This window comes from Haliotis asinina, chromosome 5 (assembly GCF_037392515.1).
Source record: "Haliotis asinina isolate JCU_RB_2024 chromosome 5, JCU_Hal_asi_v2, whole genome shotgun sequence".
Taxonomy (NCBI): Eukaryota; Metazoa; Mollusca; class Gastropoda; order Lepetellida; family Haliotidae; genus Haliotis; species Haliotis asinina.
The window spans coordinates 48,535,142-48,561,162 of NC_090284.1; the positions used below are offsets into that span (position 1 = coordinate 48,535,142).

At 40.1% G+C, this 26,021-nt stretch overlaps 1 protein-coding gene across 2 annotated transcripts in view; it reads right to left on the reverse strand.

Annotated features, from left to right (window-relative positions):
- Nucleotides 1–1,435: 1,435 nt before the first annotated feature.
- The window catches only part of LOC137284669 (extracellular serine/threonine protein CG31145-like), an 86,396-nt gene continuing 61,810 nt past the window's right edge, over nucleotides 1,436–26,021 (reverse strand). For both annotated transcript variants that reach the window (XM_067816577.1, XM_067816576.1), the window contains exons 3-9: nucleotides 21,097–21,215; nucleotides 11,355–11,433; nucleotides 10,551–10,643; nucleotides 9,317–9,429; nucleotides 7,755–8,045; nucleotides 7,218–7,299; nucleotides 1,436–6,171 (exon numbers count right to left, since the gene is read on the reverse strand). In XM_067816577.1, coding sequence (XP_067672678.1) covers nucleotides 5,883–6,171; nucleotides 7,218–7,299; nucleotides 7,755–8,045; nucleotides 9,317–9,429; nucleotides 10,551–10,643; nucleotides 11,355–11,433; nucleotides 21,097–21,215 — 1,066 coding nt within the window. In that variant the 3' untranslated portion in view covers nucleotides 1,436–5,882. The remainder of the gene's footprint in view (nucleotides 6,172–7,217; nucleotides 7,300–7,754; nucleotides 8,046–9,316; nucleotides 9,430–10,550; nucleotides 10,644–11,354; nucleotides 11,434–21,096; nucleotides 21,216–26,021) is intronic.

Below are 26,021 nucleotides of genomic sequence, written 5' to 3' on the forward strand. Positions count from 1 at the left end.
CGGTACTAATTTGTACCAGGCTTAACCTATAGAATGAATAAAAATGGGTCCAGCTCTGGAATCACTGGGCAAGGTTAGACTGCTTCTAGATTGTAATCGTTGTGGGGCTCCTTTCACAAAGCAGCCTAAACCAAGGTTAACCTTAACTCCCATTCTTTGACACTGCTGTAAGGTTACCTAAGTCTAAGGTAGCCTTAGTCCACACAGTGGGAGTTAAGGTTAACCTTAGTAGAAGTTGCTTTGTGAAAGGAACCCCTGGATTGTAATCGGTTTGGTTTATTAAAGTGTGTGAGTGAAGGGCCGGGTCCGATTCCCTACATAACTACAATGTGCGAAACCCATTTCTGGGGTCCACCGCCATAATATTGGCGTAAACCTAAACTCACTCACTTTTGAGTGACACAAGTCATATCACTTTGACCTTTATCAGCATCCCTTCAAAGATCCTCCTATTTGATACGTGTCCACTGATTTCCTGGTGTCGTTTGTCATTAGTCGTCAAGTATTCCGTTTTCATTCCTAAAACTCGGGGCCGGTTCCCCACATGTGCATAGTGTAGCGGAGGTTGAATTTTGGTTTTGCTGTAGAGGTTGTCGTGATGGCCTATAATGTAACTGACGAACCCGTGGGTACCTGTCCTTGGGGCGAAGGAATCTGGGTAGGTCACGTGTGGATCAAAGTGTTTGACAATGGTTCTGTTGTCTTATAAAGGTGCTTCGTGATCAGGGGCGTGTAAATTTAACACCTGACTTCGTCTGAAGCTTGCGTCGCCTGTCTGCAATCGGCGCGTGTCCTTGTAACGTTGAGCTTCAGTCAGTAATGGCATGCTTTAACTTTTTAGTTTTCTGAGAGACAAGTAACTTTTTCAAAGTTATTCATTTCATGCTGGTGTTTTTGGTTGCCACACGCTCACACTTGGCTGCAGTTTCCCCACCTTTTCGGCATTATTTTTAATTGTTATATTTGATATTCATTTTGCATGTAAATATTTTAACCGATTATGTTACCTGTTTACAATACACACGTATGAACTCGTGAAGATCCGGGTTAGAATTGATCTTCAGCCTCCCAAGTTTGTCGTAAGAGGTGACAAACACGATCCGGTGGTTGGTCGTTGACTTTGTTGAAACGTCATCAGTTCCCACTTGCGTAGATCAATGCTCATGCTGTTGATCACTGGTTTGTCTGGTACGGATTCGACTACTTACAGACAGCCAGACAGACTATTTACTGAGCTAGAATACTGCTGAGTGTGAGGTTAAACAAAAACCAACCAAACGGTAACGCCAGAACCACGTCATCAAGATTTGTAAGATATAATCGACAATTGGACTTATGCATGTCCAGGCTGTGGGGAATTGCTGTATACACAAGGCAGTGAAGCATTGAGATAAGTCCTCACAAAAGAATAAAAGATGAAAAACAAAAAAATACATTAATTCGATTTTTTTATTACCTCAGATGACTGGAATGATCGCCATAATAACAGTGATGACCAGAACGATAACCAATCATTGGTTTCCCTAATACTGACCAATAATGGTCAATCATTGATATCACTTCTGGCCGTTCGTGAATTATCATACAATAGACGCATATTATCGTTCATAATTATCTTACAGTTATACTAGTCAGCTTGTGAAGGGTATTTCTTACCACTCATGCAATAAGTAAACAACAAATATACGCCATCACTGAAGCCATCAAATATTACACAACTGGCCTTGCATACCATGTACGTGACAGGTGTGTGACAAATTGTTCCTTGGTTTAACAGATACTTGAACCAACTGAAACATTATGAGACATGACTTTTTAGCCTTTCAGCTTCTTATCATGAACTAACGTCAGTTATTTTTACATAAAACATATATTACTAGATCACACAACTGTAATTTGAAAATACATTATTACTTGAAATGATTGTTTAAGGGAAGTCTTTAGAATAATCAGATTTAATTTTCTAAGTATATTCTCAAATTATATGTGAATTCACCAGGATTAGATATGATTTTGTAGGAACAGCCAAACTAAGTTAATTCATGTTCTCAAAATGATGACATGAAAATATTGTTTGCAAAACATAGACTCCCGTAAACAAAAGAAAGAGTTTAGTTCATATATAACAATGGTGTTTCTGGAAACATACGTTTTCTCACAATATTTGCCACACAATTCCAGTCAAATCATAAGATGACTATGTGAAAATGCAATACTGTGCAAAATAGTACAATATATGCCTCAACAGAAACGCTGAGCGACTGCTGTAATGAATTTGAATCCAACATCTAGATGAACTGTTTGGTGAGAATTCCATCGAGGCAGCATTTATATCATAATGTAGACTATATGATGCTAATGAACCATCTTGGCTTTCATTTCCACGGTGATGGGGTAAGACTATGCATTCATTATATTTGAGTGCCAGACATCCATAAATTACCTGCTTCGTGAGTACGATACTACAATATTGTCAAAGACATCATGACGAGCATGTACATTTCAACAGTTCGACCTCAACAATAAAAATATATTCTGCTAGTTCGCACAGTATAATCGGCCCCTATATACGTTTAAGGAATGTATATAAATATATGTACAACAAACACGTCTTGCAGATCTAATATCACAGATGGTTGCCGTACAATGTTTGCACATCGTGTTTGCACGTCTACAGCTCCATGTAATCATTTATATGTCTAGGAAAATAATTCACAAAATATATATGCAATTTTTCCGTAGGCACATGGAGACAGCACATACATACTTCAGGGTTGACGTGATTAACACATGACATGGACGCACACGTGTACATACAAGAGAAAGCAAATATTCCTTTTGGCGTAACTTCCTCAGCTTCCAGGCTGACAATCACTTCAGACAGGTTTCACAGATCAATTCATTTAAATTTGATCCGTTGCAGCCACTGTATGAAACATGAAATAACATATTTCGGAGTCAAATGTACGGAAGCTGATTAGAACGAACATATGTCCATGTTAAAGATTAGAATTCTTACTCCAATTTACACCTCAAAGCTTTAAATGACGTTTCAAGATAATATATTGACTTAATAAGACAGTTTCAAGTTAGAACTAAAAAATTGAAGATATTACCTTTAGTTAACTATCCTGAATTTTCAGGACTTAAAAAATAGAATATGGTCCTAATGGGCTTTCTTACAAATGAACGAAACACTCTGGGACGATAAGGTGATATTAAATTTCAGAAGAATAGACAGATACCGAACTGACAAGTGGATTGGTAGGTAGGTTTGTTTCGATTCATGTAAATCATGTGTCCATATAATACACATGTTCAACAAAGGTACTGTTCATTTGATTCGAACAAAAATCTTCCCACTTGTCAAATTCTTGGTGTCCCTGCTCTCGACCATTTCTTTTTATCTCTTATTGAATGCAAAATAAATTAACGGTTGATAAATATAATGGTGCAGTGCCGATACATCCATAAAGCTGAAGACCCAGTTTGTTATAATAAAATCAAAATATGAAATAAAACTATAAAATAAAGTTAAAATTAAAACTCCCGAGCTTTGATCTTATTGATCTTAAGAATACTGATTCTCAAAACCATCATATAGTATAATTTGACATTTTTCAAACACTATGTTTCAGAATTTGATCTCAAGTCACACTAATAAAGATTAATCATAAAAAAAGGGGGGGGGGGGAGATGAATGATATGTAGATATAGACCCAACATTAACACCACAGACACCAGTAATACACTAAAACCACTTCATCTATCGATATCTCAAGATATTTTGACATCTCGATCCTAGGAAACGACCAATGTAAATCTACACATATCTAATCAGTTTGGGTTGTACATGTTATTTCAAAACGCCGATAACGCTTCTGTTGGCCCTATAATATCTTAACATCTAAAAGATATTTGAGCTTACTTGAGTTCGAGAAAATGATACTGAACTGTATTATATAACTAGTGAATTCAACCAAATATAATCAACCAATTATACCACTTTTTGACGTTACGGAGCTGCAGCAAGTCAAATACCATTTTGATTACTATAACTAGACACAAACCAGCAAATCAATGCTAAAAATAAATTCAGCAGTTTTCCAAGGTTTGATTACGAACTATAAAAGGCGTAGTCAGCATTCACGGTTGCTGGTGGAGTTTAGAAACAGAGTGATCTCCCCTGTAGCCTTATGCGATCAGAGTAATTCCCCTTTTAAAGGAAATACAACCGGGAATGGCATTTTCATCGACTTTGATGGACTGCAATATATGCACAAATGCAAAATAAGACAATATAATTATGGTAAATTGAGACACATGTTTCACAGAAACTGCACCTTGCTTGGAAACATTGGTTGACAGCAGTATTAATTTCGTTGAGAATGTCGCCTGTCGTCAGTTCCGACAGATTTCTGACGAATGACTCACGATTAAATCAGAGTGTTAAGTTAATTTGTTTCAAAACAAGGAAAAAAATAGTGCTAAGGAGGCACGGCCTGAAGTCGCTGGTCCTTGTTATACAAAAAGGCTTTTACTAAAGACAAATAACGAGCATCGTGTTTCAGAATATGGTGACGTTTGATTTTCTTTTTTCAAATTACTAAACCTGAAGTTAAGTTAACCAATCACAAATTTCAACACCACATTTTGGCTATTTAAATGCGTAGGGTTCGTAACAGTTTTCAGTGACAGGTAATAACATAATACATAGTATTACTAATAATGAATTTGTGTATGGGTTCATTCTTTGTTCGTTGCTTCCACTCTGAATTTCATGTGTGACTCCATCCTCGCACAACCTCGGTACAATATCTTTATTCTATGAGGATACAGACCCTGGGCCCATTCGCTAACTAAGCTTTTCTCTAACCTCAATTCGGAAGTCCAGGGCGCTAAATATTCGTCCACTCAAATAACATTTACAGTTGAGAAGAAGTACGAGCCATGGGTGTGTGTGATATGATTGAGAGATAGTGGCGTCGTTTGAGTCAAATAATGTCAAAGATAAACGAGGATGTTATTGTGACAGGATGTACCATTGCAAGAGTTCCGTCACACGACAGATTTCAGAGGATCCATTCGACACAACAAACACAGAAGAACGCCAAACGGCCACAACCATTTGCTGACTGAACAAGTGAGACCGCCAGAGCCGTTACATAGAAGAACATACACGCACAGACGTCGTTGTTCACGAAGTCACAGAAGACAGTTTTAAGATCACAGGATGGCTGCCGAAGTCCTTTGGATTTTGAAAGAAAAGTGGCAGTCCTTCTCCACAAAGAAGGATTTTACTGTAGCTTCCCCGAACGAGCCGATCACTCACCGAGTCGTTTCTCTTCAGTGAGATCTGCGCAGGATGTGTGGCTACTGGACACTCACTTTAGGTGAAGTTCCGACTCACTTCAGGGCAGCTGAAGTTCCAACTCACTTGAGGTGAAGTTCCGACTCATTTTACATGAAGAAATCCCCTTTTGTCAGCACCTTACATCTTGATCTTATATGAGAAAGCTTTATAGTTTACACTGTAAAGTCAAATACCGCTAAATCGTTCTTCACGATATGAACACTGGACTGGATTGAGATAATCCCTTGGTCAAGGATGTATGTCCCATTTGAAATGCATTGTCCCAAAGCTGAAGAACTGGCTATAGTCTATACCTGAGGGTCAGATCAGTAGATCAGTATAACACATGCTTGACTATGTGAAGTCTGTCCCGATATTTCTGTTATGACCATATAGTGTTCCTAAAGGTGTTTGGTCCATACGCGTGTCTTGAATGTTCACAAATCATTTTGAGCAAATGACAGCTTGCCAAAAGGACCATCATTCTAGACCCTTTCAGGTGATTCCAGATCGGTATTTGCCCTTCACTTTAGAAGAAGTCGTCGATGATGACGGACTTGTAGGGCTGACCACGTCGGTTGACGCAATCCATAACTATCTGAAGGATCTTCATTACCCTTCTGTCCAGTGCGTCAAGGAAGGGGTCAAGGAGGACTGGGCTGATCATGTCCGCTGATAACACCCGTCTCATGACGCTGCTCAGACTCTCGGGGCCACGGTACATCTTCACGAGCTTAATGAAGGTGGAATGGCGGATCAGACAGCATTGGTTGATGGGCGCTAGGATGGACATCTCATCGTGCTTCGTCTTTCCGAACCTGGAGTGGAGTAATGGTTGATGATTAAGATTAGAATATCTCTATTTCTAGGATACATTACACCAGTGAACGGTCAGCATCGCATGTGATAACAATCCTACCTTACTTCAGAAATCGTAACCGTAAAAATACCATCGCACACATTATAGTCTCTTTGATGGGAAAAGGTACAGATGATCATGAATTTCACTTTAAACGAAAAAGTAAACAAAGTGAAGTTAAGACTGCAAATCCTCATCCTCATAATTTTACCAATTGAAACTCAGAATTTGACTCAACTTAGGATCAAAGATGTTCTAAAAAAACGATGTTTTTTTTCCAAACCGCTGTTATTAGTTTGTATTACAAGGGGTAGTAGTTGCAACAGTGAAACAATCTCAATTTCACCTCTATTTACCATCGCTGGTTTTCTCTGGAAACAGACTATGAAAACCAATAAAGGTACACCCTGTTGTAAATAGTTTGACGCATTACTCCCTCTGAACCATTCACGAGAAAAAGGTAAATCGCACATACAGAGAAAATGTAACGATTTTTACTTCCGTGTTCATATAGGAAAACGGCCGAATTGGAAGCGCTCTTTAAATCCCAAATATCGTTAACTAATTATATAGTCTGGCATACACTCTGTTGTAACAACCAATTTCTAATCCCCCAAAAGTGATAATAATGTTCAAATTTCTTTGAGTTACGTTATTTCCGTTATCATTGTACATGTCCTTTCTACTTACGATCTCCCATTGTCAAGGTTCTAATCCCCCAAAAGTGATAATAATGTTCAAATTTCTGTGCGTTACGTTATTTCCGTTATCATTGTACATGTCCTTTCTACTTACGATCTCCCATTGTCAAGGTTCTAATCCCCCAAAAGTGATAATAATGTTCAAATTTCTTTGAGTTACGTTATTCCCGTTATCATTGTACATGTCCTTTCTACTTACGATCTCCCATTGTCAAGGTTCTAATCCCCCAAAAGTGATAATAATGTTCACATTTCTTTGAGTTACGTTATTTCCGTTATCATTGTACATGTCCTTTCTACTTACGATCTCCCATTGTCAAGGTGCATCAGGAACGTCTCATTGCCGAAGTCCAGGAACGTCTCATAATGGTGTCTGTCCATGTTGCCTGGAAACCGATTAAAAACTGATATACTTTCTGGCACCTTTACCTCATATCAGTTATTCCATCTTAGTGAAAATAAGTATGTGTTTGTTTTGTGTGTTGTTTAATGCAGTATGGAGGAATATTCCAGGTCGGATGCAGCAGCGCTGTTTCAGAGTACCACTGGGTGGCGATATACTTAATGCCATAAAATGATTAAAAAGGTAGCGGACATTCCATTTTGCGAGCATACCACTGGTACCACTGCATATGAGAAAAGGCAATATGTACCACATTTCCAAAGGAATGGAATAAATTGTCACATTTTCCCATCATTTCCCTTCATCGAGAGAGAGAATGAATAAAATACTGTTTGATCAATCAACCAACCAACCAATTGCAAACTGTCAGTCAGTCAGTCAGTCAATCTGCATATTATATTGTAGAGTTAGATCAAACGTCCGACATTTTCTGTCTACCTGTGAGGAAGTCGAACACCGTCATGTCCATTATGTCGAGAAGCCGACGGCCAGTGTTGTAGGGAGGTCGACTCCTGACCTTGTCGCACAGATCATCGTAAACCTCCCAGTATGCTTTGCGGTGCTTGCTGTACGACCGTTTCCACGGGTTCCGCCATGTTTTTCTAGGCGCTATTTTCTCTGGCGGAAGGAATGTTGCGAGCGACGCCTCCGAGGTGTCGGGGTTACCGCAGATGGCGTGAGTCGTGTCACAGTAGTAGGAGCACGAGCCGTGGAAGCACACGTTACCCGCTGAAGCAGAGGCATTTGTAAAAGTCATCAGTTAGTTCACTTCTTCCCAGGGAACTACTTTTTCAGTTACTGAACAACCATTCGTAACTACTCGTCTCTTTCCGTGACCTACAAGAAGACTCGTGCCCCTCTCGTACGCCATTATTGCCAAAAACCGTGTCAAACCAATCAAATCGCGCGGAGTAAAACGCATTTAAAAGAAAATGAACCACTGAACTTTGAAACTTCGCTAAACTATACCAAGCACAATTTAAACATAAACTTTGTGCTAAAGGATGAACAACTTTCAACAGTGAAACATATTTGCAAAGAGAATGGCCGCGCATATTGCTGTTTTGCCCACGGGATTAAGGATATACTTAGAGCCACGTTTGGAAATGCAGAGTTATCTTTCCTTGGTAATGGTACTAAGACTTTTTTCATCTCCATGCCCCTTTGCGCTTAGACAAGACCCAGTCGTAAATATGACCACGAGATGGGTACAAGACGCCATCAGGCTTGCCGGAATGACACGAGTAGTTACGAATGACTGAACAACTACAATACAGTGCCATAAACAATTTGAACTGAAACTGATCCAGATTCCTAGGAAATATGGTTAAATTCGGGCACGGAAAGAGAATCTGAAAAGAATCGTTACGGAATTGGGAAGTGACCTTGGTCCGTGAAAGATGAACAGTTCAGTTTGATATACATCTGATCACACTGGCGAGTCAGTGAATGGAATGGTCAGATATGCTGTAACATAAAAACTTTTTCATCGTTGCTCATTGTATCAACCATTGACAGACCCAGTGTGTGTGTGTGTGTGTGTGAGAGAGAGAGAGAGAGAGAGAGAAAGAGTGTGTGTGTGTGTGTGTGTGTATGTGTGTGTGTGTGTGTGTGTGTGTGTGTGTGTGTGTGTGTGTATGTGTTTTCGAGGAGGAACACACACATACTACACACAGGATCCGCTAATGATTGATACAACGAGCTATTCACCTTCAGTGGATACTTTCTAATTATTTCTAAGTTACTTCGTCGAGTACGTCGACCCAAACGCTTATCATTCGTTTCATTCGGGTGGACCTGTCTTCACACATAACAGTACCGGTATATACAATGAAGCAGCGGTATGGACTGACGATGTACTGTGAAATGCATTCAGATCGATCTGATAGTCACTTGATGAACTTGTGAACTAGTGGAATCATGAGCCAGATGACGGAAGGGACCGAGGTCAGCAGAATGGCATTATTTCAACAATCTCATTAACCTATCATGAATCTCACCTGGGGAGTAGAAGAAGGTCTTGACCAGTTTGTGGTCAGCGAACCGCTTGATGTCGTGGGTCATGTTGATCTTGCGGCCGGCGGTTGGGGGCACTCGGTGGAATCCCAGCACCCTGAAGGGACACAATCATAATGAATCTCTGTTTCAACTGACACGCAAAGTCTTTGGTAATCCTATATGTGCCTGTCTCCTAAGTCTATATACGTAATTACGGAACTGAGTGAGTGAGTGGGTTTAGGTTTACGCCGTTTTCAACAATATTGCAGCATTATCACGGCGTTGGACATCGGAAATTGGATTCACACGTTGTACCCATGCGGAGAATCGACCCTGTGACATCGGCGTGATGAACGAACGCATTAACTCACTGGGTTACTCCACCGCCCCAGAGCTGGGCAAAGTGGACAATATAGCGGTTCACACTCCTAAGGGGAGTATTCCATCGACACCAAGGCTGGAACATTGCACCCATGAGGGGATTCGATTCCGTAATTTCATATTTGTCGAATTGGTAGTACCCTGGCGAATCTGTTAATACAGGTCAGAATATTATTTTACAGTGTGCAGTCACAGAGGAACTATGATAAGAAACATGTACCAGCTTAAAATTCAACGCTTTTCCTTACGCTTTGTTCTATTTCCTCTCGGCCTTTCTAAGTCTGTATGAATATCATTGACCTGCTTATTATGTCAGGTGTGTTCGACATTAATCTCACTTAAAATATTGAAAAATAACCTAAATTGTAAATCGAAATGGCTGTAAAGTCAATTTCGATGGTTTGCATATTTGTATTGAACATATCTATTTGGTGATATTCACGAATGCCTATTTATAACAATATGGTATATCTATAATATAACACATGACATGGTTTCCAGATGGAGTCATGTAACCGCCCCTAATGCATAGTGGTGGCAAGTCGATGGCGATTTGGAGGTGAAGGGGATATGTTCTGTAATACCTTTCGAGGAATCTGGGGCGACGAGAGGCGATATTTAGGATTTTCCGCTGACTTGTCATAAATGCAGGCCGACAAAAACAATCACCTTGGCGAACACTTATGGTAACAAATTACAATGGTCGTCAGCTGAGGAACAGGTTTGTTGACGGGTCACTTGTTATGTCTAGTAGACCTTTATGCTGTCACTTCAAAACAAACTACTAGTTCACACAGGGTTTAATAGGTTAGGTATAGCAGTGATGGCAATCTGTCAATCACGTCGTTGACGTACCTGTCTAAATTGAAAGCAGCTATCTCAGCATTGTGGCGCTCGAAGTCCACAAAGTAAAAATGGTCCGGGGGTGTCTCGTACGTCCTTGGAAATCTGCATGAGAAAAGATGAAGAGTGAGTTTAAAGATTAAGTCTTGAAGACTTAATTTGTTTTATTATACAACGACCACCGATTGTCCCGATTATAATATACTGAATATACAGGTTAAGATAAAGGTCGGTTTAAGCGGCGTGTTTTCATGTGTAAAACAATTTGAATACTGAAAGTTCCGTTATTGGTACATTAACATTATCTAAACAGTCGATTAGACAAAATGTATACATGAAAGTCTAATCTAAAAGATTTTGAACGGTTGCCGAAACCCTGACTTCAGATTAAGGTACGTTCGACTTCAGGTAACATTACAAAGTCATGGTTCTTTCCACAATGGAGTCTTATATCGACACCACGCCTGTCTCGAACTGCAGACAAAATCAGAACTATTTCCAGTTTAGCTGTCATATGACTGCTTGGAGACAACACATCCCTGAAGCTGATGTGGATGTTTTGACTGCCTTCAGTGAGTTTGGTTTTGCCAAACCAAAAGATGTGTAACACAATGAGAATCACTGAAGACGTTTCTTGGCTAGACAATTCACCGCGCATTCTTTCATTCTTAAAATATCCACGTTACTTGGGAGTCTCAAGTGCCAAATTAGTCCTCGAAGATACTTAAAGAAGCGTCGTACAATTTAAGTATACCCCCGACACGCAGGTCCACTGACGTGATTTTATGACACTTCAATGAATTCCTTCCTTCTCACCTTCTGGGTTTGAATAACGACTGACCCTCGTCGGTGAATGTCAGGATAAGCTTGAGTTGGGTACCGCCCTCCTTTTGCTCTGCGGAAAGGAAATACATATATACACATTGGATGAAATATTATAATTAATATGAGCGTCTTTTGTTTGCACACAGGTACAAAGAAGAGGGTTTCTGGTCAGCTATACGGGCTGTGATTGAATTACTGACTCACAGATTTGTTACTTTCTCCATCTGTAGTGGAAAGGCCTCGGTTATCTGGTGCTAAAAGTAATTATCAGAGAGATAAAGGACGCGGATTAGTTTCGAACTGGTCGAGGCTGGTCGTGGATTCACTACGTGTTCCCGTGGGGAGCATTTATGGTCATCCTTGACGTTAATTTATTCATTGTCGACTTAATTATAACTGACGCATATGTAATTCGACATATCTCAAATCGTAATCACCGTGATCATATTTATTTATTTATTTGTTCGTTTTATTTATTTGTTCGTTTTATTTATATATTTACACTTGATATCAAAATTATTTGTTTGATCTGATTGACTGATATTTTAGAAGTCATTGATTTTACAATAAAACGTGTGGTACTTTATCGATAAAAAGTTCCTTATTCCAGTTTGCAAAGTTTGGGTATATATCCTGTTTAATGCCAAGCAATATTGAAGCATTCAACACAGAGCACATAATGCACGCATGTAATCTAACAGAAACCCCATAAGGGTGTGTATGTATGGCATGAACAACAACGGGTCTTTATAATCAGCGTAGCAGCAACTCGAGGAAACCAACAGTACGTGATGAAGTACAAAATATACGAAGCCGATAAGATAAATTTGAGATGAAAGCGGGGATGCTCTGTTGTTTTATCAAATCCACGTTGGCAGATGGGATGAGGTGTTCTTGGTCTCTGTTGAGTAAGACATGTGTTGGCTGATACCAACTGCTTCTGGCAGTCGTCTGAGAGTGAGGTCTTGTAGACTGTTTGATAAGACTTGTACACTGTCCCACACGATATTCTCCTTACAACTGTTGTTGATGTGGTCTGCGATGGTTTAATCGATGTCTACTTTAGCGGTAAATAAATTGTGTTCCTTTATTCGAACTTTTTGTTTTGAAGTCTTTCTGTAATGGGCTTTCAGCTGATTTTTGGACCAGTGTTGATCCAGGTTAGAATATTGGTTTTCAGCGACCCATGCTTGAAATTTGAGGCGACTAACGGGATCGGTTGACACGTCATCGTAATCAAATTAAGCAGACAGATAATCATGCTTTGGATTACAGGATTGTCTGGTCCAGGCACGATGACCGCTGCCATAAAGCTGGAATATTGCTGAGTGCGGCGTAAAACTAAACTGACTCATTCATTTGGGGTTTAAGAGAGGTTACGCTGGTTACTTAGCATGGTGTCTTCCTAACATAGTAGACAGAGATTGGCTCCGAGGCTTGTTCACTCAAGACACATCGTACATCGGGGGCCTAGATTTTCGAAGCTCTGCTGGGGCTAAGATAATCGTAAGTTAATGATCGTAAGACTATCTTAGCGCTAAGACAGCATCGAAAGTCTAGGCCCAGTATGTCACTGGGATCGTGACACACACATCACTATCATCACATCAACTTGGCGTTACAAGTGTATCGTACAAACCACTCGGCTACTCTACCATGCTTTCAAAAGGTATCGAAAACCCCGAGCGGCACAGGTTAGTTTATGCCCAGGCCTAAATCCACGAAGAACCTACATCCTGCTACCTCTCAGTATAGTTTCATGTCAGTGACAGTTCATATTCAAACAGCTGACGAGGGAAGGGACGGACAATTAAGATTCAAGAGTGTTCGAGGCTAATATCGATATCAATATGCCATCCCACGACGATAAGTTAAACATGGATACCGTTTATGCAAAGTAAACTGTCTCAGCACAGATCGGTTATTTTCCCCAGCGTCAGGAAGGGTAGCAACAAGTACCAGTTATAAATTCTACTGGTGTGAAGCGACCAGGGACCCGAATCACCGAGTATCCGGCCTTCGAGAAGGTACACAATCCACTTGGCCACTATCTTATTCCGTTAATCCCGGAATTGCTACTAGCTACTTAAACATCAAAAGATACAAACGACTTAAACAAATCACTGAGATAGACCGTTTTCAGAGCACAATTAGCTGCCAAGGTTATTCATTAAAAACTACATTTCAGAAAAATATTGGCGAGGTCTGTCTCTCTTAATTCCCTCTTATTCAGCCCATGTCTGGTCAACAAACGTTACTTCACTGCCCCTGCAAGTTCGTCAGTACCAAGATGGGCAACCTGTGTCATACGGATGACACATGTGTCAAGATTCTGTCGTGTTCGCTCTTTCGGGAAGCTAAACAGAGCACACCTGCGGAAGCATGACCCCTCAGCCATTACATCTGTGTCCTCTGTACCAGACAGAGAGGGAAAGACGAGACACATTTATTTCAAGATGCTCTCATTTGACAAAAAAATTCCGTAAGATGGATCTTTGGGAGAACATAATTTGAAGAGAAGATTTAGCTCTCAGTGGAAATAGAGACTACCCAGCTGGTTCAGGAAACCAGTTATCTCTTTGAGTGAGCTCGATTAAGCATCACGGCGACCAGCTGACGTCATGAGCGCCGCGACCGAACACCTGACATAGGCTGTGTGCGAAACTAGTCTGGGTGGGGAAGAACCTGTAAATGTATATTAAGTATTTAATCATGATTCCTTGCCGTTCTTAACATTTAAAAATATGTTGGAAAATGGAATGACTCCGAAAAGCAAAAATGAAAAATGGAACTATTCAAGACTCGAACAGTTTGAAACAGTCCTCAGGTATAACACTTTAGATTCATTCATTCATTCATTCATTCATTCATTTATTCACTCAACCATCCATCCATGATATGACATGACATGACATGGCTTTGAATACAAAGTACTTGTTTCCTTACTTGTGGAACCTGTCCCAGTCGAAGCCGGTCTTGCTATGTAACCATGTAACAATCTCACGTATGGCGACAGACAAGTTTAGGACATCCTTTTAAGACAAAAGATATGTCGCTACCCCAAACCTGTCCGCCCTAAGCCTCATGTGGTTTCGTTTAGGAGCGCTATCTGCGGCGGAGATTCTCGGTGGCAATATCCTCACACATTGCGGCATTGCTCTAGTTTTATACTTCAAAGGCGAAACCCTTGGACATACACTTTGAAGTTCGGCGTAGAATGTCTTGAACATTTTCTTAGAGTCTGCTGGATTTATCTCCTCAAGAAAAATATTCAATAATCAAAAACACATTATGCACGAATTGAAGAAAAAATGGTGTTGAGATATTCTCAGTTTCCTCACATGGGTTCGTACTTATGTTGGTGTTCGAGATAAAGGTGTCTCAACAAAAACATTACGAAGTAAAGGATGTGAATTATTTTATGAGAACAAAAGCGTGTTTCGAGAAAGTTGACTTTTGAGAGCATACTATAAGGTAACCTCGACATAAGAAGTGTTTCTATCTACAAGCAGACCACCAGTTGAAATGAAAATATTGAGTATATTAATAAGCCATATAGTTAAAGTTTCCTCTCCTCACGTTTAAGATCCGAGTTCGATTCCCCACGAGTAAAATGTGTGAATCGCATTTCTGGTGTCCCCCACCCCCACCCCCCGTGATCTTGCTGAAATAATGCAAAAAGCGGCGTAAAACCATGCTCACTCACCTACTCCAACCATATTCCAAAGTGAACAAATATTATACGAATGTCAGACTATTAGACACTTGCCCAGGGCCTTTTACTTATGTGGACAGCGTGATGGACACTGGGATATGAGATATGTAGCTGGAGAGAAGGGTATTCCTGATGGAGAAGGGACATCGGTCTGTGTATCAGCCAACACTTGTCGTAAGAGGCAACTAACGCGACTTGTTTGACACTAGATATTGTATCCGATTTGCGTAGATCAATGCTCATGGTGTTAATCATTGTATTGTCTGGTCCAGACTCGATATCTACAGCCCGGCACCATGTAGCTGGAATTTTGCTATGTGCGGCGTAATACAATGGAGAAACGCCCCACCCCCCACAGCCCCACCTCCACCCCCACACCAACACACGCACACACAAAAATGAATAAATAAATAAATAAATAAATAAATAAATAAATAAATAAATAAATAAATAAATAAATAAATAAATATTGTGTCATGATATTATTAGTGTGGCATTAAACAAACCCATACAAACCCGTCGTTACTTGGGCACGTTCATTACGACAGCCCACATGTTCTAGATGAAAGAGTTGTGGATAGATGCAGATGGACGACCATCGTGATGGAGACTCACGATTCTACTAAGTTTAACTCCGATTATCATGAACCCTTTAAAAACATTTTAATTGCAGGAAAAACACCATACACTTACTGTGACGTTACCAGGTCAAGACAATCGTCATGCTGATTAAGTAAGTAGGAGTAAGACCTATCACAGTCCTTCATGTCTTGAAATTCATTATTCATGTGTAGAGAATACTTCTCCCAAAACAGGTTCTGGCAACTTGACCACGAGTCTTCTAGTCGTGACATTAAAATGTCACCCACTTTATCAGCGCACAGATGCTCTTCAAACGGGCTCGCAAGTCTCGTATTGCCTCGCGTTAATAAGTGGCATATTTAGTTCTCCCATTTCTTATACATGTCACTTACGAAAGAAAACAAGTAATTTGCGAATACTCGCGTCGTATAACTTTAAGATGTCATGAAGCACGAATGCCCACGGTAACGGAATTTCTGATATATTATGCAGCATTATTTCATAGAATTAGCAGCAGAGAGACCTAGTTCTGCCAAGAGGGCATGAATCACAGAACATGTATAGATGTGAATGAACACAGCAGGATATGAACACAGCGACAGCCGATTATGGCTGTATTAAAACATGTGTCACTCACTTCCGGTCTTAAACAAGCAATTTCCGGTCTGTTCCATGTACGTGTTTGTGATTTCGGGTTGACTGTTTTCAGACAATGGACAATATGATAAACTACATTTTTGAGTTGCTGTTGATAACAAGGCTGACATTTCAGAGAGTGGCATTGTACAGTCATATAAAGCGACAAAATGAGGAAATATAGTTTCTGGTGCTTTTTTGAAACAATGGGTGAATTCGCTGAGTGATAGACTACCAACTAGTCTCTGAAAAAAAATGTAAAAGAAAATACAGACGAGTTCAAAATGATAAAGATAAAATATGAAACAGGAGCCCTAGGACTTCTTTTATTTATTCTAGACAAGCCACATAATCTAGACATGGGTTTTCTTGGATGTCGATAATTCATAAAAATAAATTTTAAAAGAATGTTACTACAGGGATTACGTTATCTCCATTTCTGACCCATTTTTCCACCACTGGTTCAGTTCAGTACAGCGGCGGTCTGGGTATGAGTACCCAACAGTGTACAGTTGAAGTGGGCCATGTCATCAACTGGGTATAAAATCAAAACTTAACAGAACAGAAAAGAATAAGCAAAGGGGGACAACTTGTTCAATGTTGAACTCCACTTGGCATATTACTCTGAGCCTTTTACGTCACGGAGTCAGATGCAGAGAGCGTAATGATGGACACCTCGACGCCGAGTCGAAACGTAAAAACATTGCTATAATCTGACATTTCCAACAATGCCCCGATCTTCATTACTGACGCTTGAGTTGTTAAAGATTAGGTCATGTGATTGCATGAACTGCAAGTACGCATGTCAGAACAGATTATTTTAGAACGTGCCACAAAGATTCAAAAATGGCATGTCGTGGTTGCGCAGAATGTCATATGACGTCAATTGAACGGGAGCCATCATCTAGCTGTGTAATGGTGTCCCATACATACGGAAACGGGTTTATGAAAACCTAGTTGACGTGAAATTGAACGACAGCCTGAAGTTAAATCACGACGAGTCATGGGAGTCTAAAGTTGCCCAAACAAACAAGGACGAACGAGGTATTGCACGGCGCCCCACAGAAATTATTTCAAGACAGGTTCAACGGTATCATTTTGCAAGCCTGTGCCAGGGTTGTATGTTAAAACCGTTTTATTTCATATACATGCACTGTTTTTATGATACTGTTAAAGGTTATGTAGAACCGATTCTTTCATGTTTTCAAGATTAATCTGAGTAAACATGCAAAATGTAATACTGAGGAATCGCATGGCCATAACTTTTTTCAGTGGCCTATTAATTATACATACGAACAAAACTTTTGAGATCTGTCATATGCGACAATTGAAGATTCGGGTTAGAACTGATCATCAGTCGTAAGGAATGACTTAGCTGACTCCTGTCATTGTACCAAATGCGTAGATCGATGTTCATGCTGTTGATCACTGGGTTGTCTGGTCCTGGTTCGATTATATACAGACCGCCACCATGTCTCTGGAATACCGCGTAAAATTCACTCACTCACTCACTCACTCACTCACTCACTCACTCGATCATACATCAATAAGTTTCCGTTATTGCCCAGTTCAAAGTACATTTCCTTCACGGTTCATCAGCGTTGGATTTTAATATGTATCGGCAATGAATCAGTGTCAAGAGATACATCAATCGAACACGTGAAGACACTGACAGGTAATTAAATTCTGATGCTGTTTGCTAGTCTTATGTGCCAACAGGAAGCTTGGAATCCTGATTTCATTTGTTGCTTAAAGTATGCCAAGGGTTTCAGCAATCAAATGTCAGTCCAATTCAAATATTTTACTCCTAACACAACAATTAGCTTGTCTGCAAAGGAAACGTAGAGTTAAAAAATCGACCAAACAAGAAATATTAACAATTCTCACTGCTCCGCCGACCAAACTCATCCTCAAAGTTCTTCTCCACGTGTATGAAGTCACACAAATCTCATATTTGGGGGACAACAAACTGCAAACAAAATTCGTGGAATACGAAATGGCCACAGTTTCCTCCTCGTCTTGTAACAAAGGATAATGTATTTCGTTGTCGTTTATTCTTTTCGACGTTTTCAATATTGTATTTCCTTTCCCGGGTTTACTTTTAGCGCTCTCGCTATGGAAAAACTTCCAGCTACTCTTTTGTTGTCGAGGCTGTCACTGCCTGTTGAATTATACCTGAGGATTTGTCTAGTCTGATGTTAGGCTTGTAACGTATTACATGCTGTGACTAACTGCAGCTGTTGTCTCCGCGTTCAGAAGCATGTCACACAATCCCATTCGTCTCGTCAGAGCAAACGAATTTGAGTGCAAATTCACCATGAAAAATTACAATAATAAAAATCAAACATCCACCGGAGACTGATTTGAAAAATTATGAATCTTTTACTGCAGCTCAAATTTCTTAGCAGTTGGAGATTTGCCCTAAAGCCCAAGTTTCGCCAGTCTTGAGAGTAGCGTATTGGAGGAAACCTTCAGAGTGTCAGTGATCCGAAGTCTAAATATGGTCATCATATGTTTTCTTCGACGGAACGCGGCGTTTATAAGCTACAAAACTGAAACTGGAATATTTTTTAGAAGTTTTATCCAACTGTACGAATGAAGTTTATTCAGACTGAATACTTCAGACAGAATTGCCACAGTTGTATCAAAACAGCTGTGAACATCCCATGAGTGAATCTCTAAAAACATGGTACCAGGGGTCTACGAAAATTTTAAGCATTTTCTGCCCTTAAGGTGGTGATTCCCTGACCTCTTTGTTGAGATATTCTTTTTTTAATTCATTTCCAACATATGTAACAATACCGCCCTGTCATATAACACCATTCATTCAAATTTATTTGTTTCATCGTACAGTTAACTGTTTATCTTTAAATCCCCGAATTAACCTGTTTGCCCGACATTACCGCATGTAACCCTATCCTCCAAATTGCAGGAAAGGGTCAAGAAGAAAAACGCTGCATTCGCAACAATGCAAGCCACATGTTCAGCATGTAGACCAGGTTCATGTAACAGTATCTCTCCCCCCTTCACAAGATTCAGTGTTCTTATCTCTTTAGGAATAGACACATCCTCATACCCCTGCACCCTCTCTCAGCCGTAGCGCTCGAACTTTTTCTGTTCCGATGCACTCTGAATCCAACTGCCGAACAACCCATTATCCGAGTAAGAATCGTGAATACAGACACGACCGCCGTGCATACTAGAACATTGGTTAGGGTTAGGAAAACATAACCGACAACATCGCAGAGCTTGGTTTACAAATAAACAGGGACATGATCCGAGCCATGTTACAAAGTTGAAAGGGAAATTTCAGGATTTTGTGGGGAAGATTCACCGAGAGACAATATACATTAAAGGCATGTCGCTTTGATGTTCGTACGGTTCCGTTGTTTGATTGCAACATTCTGACCGAAATCTACAGAAAAAATGCACCTTCTCCCGTCTGATGGGATATAGATGCAGTGCTTGTATATTTGTTGTTTTTCCTGCACTCGGTAATATTAAGTGCTGCATTGTGGGCATGAAATGGAGTGGACATGATTTTAAGGTTGTGGGCGAGCATGGTCACTGGACAGTTTTCAAGTCTCCCCACTCAATATATATATAAATATATATATACGCGAAATTGTCCATTGTGTGGTTGGTGTCAGTGTACGAAACAGTTTCAAATACTGCCATGTTGTCGAGCTAGGTATGCCTGAAAGTTACTAGACTACAACATAATTCACTAGGCAGATATTCGAATGGAAACTATGCATAATATTACAGAATCGTAAAATACCATAATTTTTTTTTCAGGCCACAATCTAGCATGAATTAAAAGTGTATCGTGTCGGAGAGAGTGATATAGTTAGTATTTTAAATGACTCCGTGGCCAGTCAGACCAGTGAATGTGAAGATTTACTGACCCGACTGGATATTTACTAGTCACGGGCTAGAGAGCCAGTGGCTAGTTTCCACACTGAGTTGGTATTAAAACGTAACAAGTCTGACACAGTGATATATTTTAAAACGGACTAAGTGAAAAATCACAAGCCGGCCGGGCCTGTGACTCTGAAGATTTACTGACCTGGCTGGGTTTTTACAAGCCACGACCTAGCTGGCATGTCGCACGCTGAGTTGGTGTATAGAACGAACAATATCACGAAAGACTATTGCCGTTTTCAGTTATATTTGTACCATACAGTCTTCTCGCTCAGTTCAGTCCGTGTATGAGGATTTAAAAAGCGTTTCCGAGGTCAGCTTCTGGGGTCTCTACATTTAATCTCTGGTCAAGGCCGCCTGGATTTCCAGGTCGAGTTTTTGAGTGATTGGGGTTTACGCCGCAGTTAGCAATATTCCTGTAATGTCACGTGGGGAATCGAACCCGGGTTTTAAGCGTGACAAGCGGACGCCCGAACCATTAGTCTGCCTCACATATATCTAACGCTCCATAGTCATGTCTCATATGGTGTAACGTAGACGAACCTTCAAAATGAACGTCCCCTCGAAAGAGGCCGGAGATCACGACACGAACGTCAACCGGTTGCCATCGGACAGCGATCATGTGATCGTGATGCTGTAGCTACATTGCTTTTCCCGTAGGTTTGAGTGATGTATATCTGCCATCCTTTTGCACGTTTTTCTCTTTGTAAGTAATTTGCATTCGTATCTTTAGTCACTGCGCAATTTTTGTTGTCCATACATTTTGTTTTTAAAAAAATGTCATACTTTGATTGCATATAGGTCTTTGGTCGACAATAGGGTCACGTGTTTGCATTATTCGACAGTGTGAAGATCCAACGATATCGAACTACTTACCAACATCGACGACGGGGAGCGTGGCGAGGTCCTTCAGCAAGTCGTCGATGTAGTGGTCCTCCTGACTGTACAGGCCGTACTGGTGTATCCCCATGTGGAAGCGTTCCCAGTTGGTCACTCTGGAGAGGAGAGAATATCTATATACAATGTACTTACAGGTTGCAAGAGTGAGTGAGTGAGTGAGAGTGGGTGAGCGATCGAGGAAGTGATCGAGTTCAGTTCATTTTCAACGGGTGGGGCGTTGTTTTAAAGTTTATTTACCTTTATTGTTTATATGCTGTATGTATACTGAAATCCCAAATTAAGGACGTAAGAACAAGTGGTGTTTATGAGGCCAGGTATCTGTACCATTGTATGCTCACAAACACTTGCAAAGGCAAGTAAATTCTTAACTTAAACATCCATACTCTAGGCGTCAAAACAAACACAAAAAACATGGATTGTTTCAAATGAATTTATAGACTCTGCCTCTAAATTCAAAGCTGTTGGAATAGAAGTCTATCGCTACGTAAACACCTACGTGAGAGAATTAACCAAACCCGGCACGCAGTATAATAGTGTGAATATAACACAAGAGGAATTGATTTATGACATACAAAGCATCGAATCTCAACTCGAGTAATTGATAAATGAAATATACAGCCGCGAATCTCAACTCGTGTAACTGATAAATGAAATATACAGCCGCGAATCTCAACTCGTGTAACTGATAAATGAAATATACAGCCGCGAATCTCAACTCCTGTAACTGATAAATGAAATATACAGCAGCGAATCTCAACTCGTGTAACTGATAAATGAAATATATGTATACTGCATCGAATCTCAAATTGAGAAAATCATAAATGAAATATTATGCATCGAATCTCAACTCTCGAGAAATTGATAAATGAAATATTATGCTTCGAATGTCAACACGAGAACTGATGAATGAAATATACTGACTCCAGACTCGAGGAACTGATACATGAAATGTATTGCACCTTATCAAACTCGAGTTCCAGTAATCGATACGTGACAAACAATACAACGAATCTGCCTGGAAGAAGTGCAGATCTGCATGCCTCTTTGCAGAAGGTGTCCCACTTGCACCTGAACTACCTCATCACACAGTTATGTCAGGCAACGTGTCAAGATGGCGTGCACTCATGTTACAATAGTGTTTTGTAAAACCACGAATCAGCATGGTGGAGTGCACCTTAATAGTGTTTTCGCTTCATCCTTCCAGGAGACAACACAAACAAACACTATCTTTATGTACCCTTTAGCTGCAATGGTGAAAGCTCCCTCTGTCTAATTGGGTTGCTAACAATACATTTGTCTTCGCCATTTTGCCATCTGACTTATGTACCCTTTCTACATTGCTGTCACTAACGGCAAACACAGCATCGATTTCCCTGTCTTAAACAAGAAAACTTTTCCGATTGTATGCCAAACGAAGATGTTTCTTATGCTTACAAAGAGACATCAGCGAAATTAGGGTACTTAAAACTCCGAGATAGAGCTTGTGAAGGAACAAACGGTTTTCGACAAATACATTGCCAATATCTTGCTCCAAATGGCGACAAAATTAGCCTGACTGGCAAGCTTGAGTCTGTGCAAGGGGTAGAATTAAGGTAATACGCTATGCTGAAGCACACTGGAAGATAATTACACCTGGCCTCCACCTGTTGATCGCATCATTATTTATTATGAAAAAAAAAAGTCGCAGATAGATCCTCATTTTCGCTTCATCATATCTGCTTGCCATGCTCGGATAGCCGACGGTACGACGGCCAACCAGACTGTAGGCTGCATAGGTCGACGTGACATGCCGTGAGAAAACACTAGGGCAGCACCACCCAGTGTGGAAATTTTATCGAAACAGTCATATAGCAGCACTTTAAATGACATTACATTGCTGCTGCGTTTTGCAAAAACTGCTCCGTAGATATAAAAAGTCTGTCTCACATCACCAGTCATGTACTTCCTAGCGTTAAATATAACTACATTGTGCCAACGTGTAAGAACCATAATATTCCGAAATACATAACCCTGGGAGAAACTGATACACCACTAAGGAGATCAACCCAGGCTTCACCACTTGTCATATCTATACTTATAGAAATAGAACTCACGATTATTTTATTTCAGTGTATCTGTCACGGATTCTCTAATTTACCTTGAGTAGTATATACTGAACTATGTACGTCCATGTGTATTACCTGAATGATATTATTAGGAAACATTTCACATACTACTTTTTAAAAATGACATGCCACAACTTATAATTAACATACACACCCTAAATATAATTGCTGACACCTGGTAAGAAATTCGCTGTGATAGACACCTTTTATTTTTTTCAACCTTTCAATTAATTTTCATTTTACCACCACGCCCATTTCACACAATAAAGACCCACTAACACTCAATACATTTGATTTCAGATCCCTTGTTAGGATACGCCCTTACTGAATACATACATGTTCCCGTCTAAATACCCTGCTAGTCCTGGAGACAGACAGTCGTCTACCCCACTGCTACCCAAAACAAACACAATCACGTTGTATATTACCACAATGCAAACACAGAGAGAATGTGCCCTTTAGAAAAGGCGCCCTACTCTCTTACAAATGCACGGAGGGGCCTGCATTAAAAGTAATACACAATGTATATGATATGAACGGGCAAAGATAAACATCGTTTTACTCAAAACATTATAGGAAATGTTCCCAGGTTGTTTGCTATTTTTGGGGGGCGCTGTGGTCTTAAGAAGAATAGAACATGTTAAAAGCATGAAAAAATACGGACAAAGCATATCACACTGAGATACTCCATGCTGACTCGTTTCTACATGGGTCATTTCTCTCACGAGTATGTGTGTACCGGCACACCAGAACACGCCGACATGGAAGGCTGGATGTAGGACAACAAAAATTATCGATGGATATACTCATGGCAATAAATTAGGGAACATGTGAAAGTCCAAATGTTTCTATATTCTTTTCCAGGTTTCTTCACAAGGTATGTAACATACTGAGAGTTAAATTCTACAAATAAATGAAGAAAGGCTTGTCCTTTCATATGTTCCCTTATTTGTTTCCATGAGTATATAAAAAAGCAACACAACATTAACAACTGTTTATTCGAAAAAGATACAAAACAATGGAATAACGACGGAAATGAGAGGGAAGTATCAAAATACATCTTGACCAAGGGTCTGTTGTACAAAGGAATTTTAGGCCTATGGTGATCATAACTCCTATACAAACACAGACTTACGACTGTCGTAGCGCTAAGGTTGCTATGTACAACGACACCCTGACCGTGTTTATTCCAAGGGCTTTATCCCTCCTGTTACACACCCTACCTCGCTAAGAGAACCCAGTTGGTATAAACCCGCCCCATGAACGCCTATACAGAAACCAACGTGGCCCAATATAGACTGACCCACCTCGCAAGAGTTATATTTGAATTGTTGAACGACGTGCGGAATGTAAACATGTTTTGTACACAGTGAGACCGACCTGGTAGGATGTATATTGATATTTTGTATATGTATGTCTGTAGAAAAAGTTGTATGAAACTTGCACAGCCGAGCCTATGTAGGAAGACAATGCGAATCACGGTTCGCCCGATTACGTTTCTAAAGCAGCGGGTTTTTTTATCCTTTAACTGGTGCAGTACACAGACCCAAGGGTCTTATACATGTATTGCTTTACACAGCATTTATATTAGACTGTATGAAAATGTCATGCGGGGGAATCAGAAAGCAGAATGCTCATGCAATCTCTGACAAACGTAGTGTGACAATGACAATGTGACAAACGTCAGTCAACATTTGTCATCCTTGTCGACTTACTAGGAGTGGGAAAATGCCTGATTGAATTGTGCCAATTACAGCATTACCATGAGAATGTGAAGAGCCCAACCCTCTATATAACTAGTTTTACGTTATTTCAACGCACATCAGAGCAACGCTAACGATTAGTCCCCGAATATATATTATTTTTTATAGTAACAGATAAATCCATTTAAATTGAAATTTAAATTTGAAATTTAAATTGAGCCCCAATGAGGTGGGCGATCTTGCTTCACTTAGGGCTTTTGCACTTCAGGGAGGACTAGGCAGAGGAGAAAGGCATCATCCCGTTAGTCCGCTAGCGGGGTGGAGTCAGGAGAAATAATACGATCTGGGGACTTTGACAGGCTATCGCTCAGTGGTCTCCGAACGTAATCCCGATGAACACATCATGAAGTGGACATATTCAGACACTATTCATCGCTGGTAAAATAATGGACACTTAAGTTACTTTGATTACACATTTTCGATTACGTTGAGTTCTATACCCATGGATATCCGTGAGTATAGAACTCCACGTAATCGAAAACGGATATCCGTGGGTATAGAACTCAACGTAATCGAAATGTGTAACCAAAGTAACTTCATTAGGTGTCCATTATATAGTGTAACTATAGTGTAACTACATATAATCGTAAATTTCCCTCAACCTGATGTAATTGATTTAAAGCTTACGAATACAGCGATACCCCTTATACCGATAAAAACTATAATTATATATCCCTATACACTTTAACATGGTTGGACAGCATTTGTCTATGAACAAATTAGCAACACTGGAGAACTAATCATTTCAACGCCCTTCTAACTTGATGGTCGCCTTCATTTACCTTGATGTTTTGTCACCTATTTTCGAACACGTGATCAAATTCTTTGATGTGTATAATTCATTCGTCTCTTTGTGTCCAAAGAAATGAACAGGAACAGTGGCACACCTGGTTGATTCAGCGATGAAAGGTTCAATCGATAAATGTCCGAGAGTTAAATACGCGTTCACTGTCTTCGTTGTATTCCTTTAATCAATGTGCAGTAGTCACCTGGAACCCGCCAGGCTAACTAAGGAGATATCATTTCAAGCATA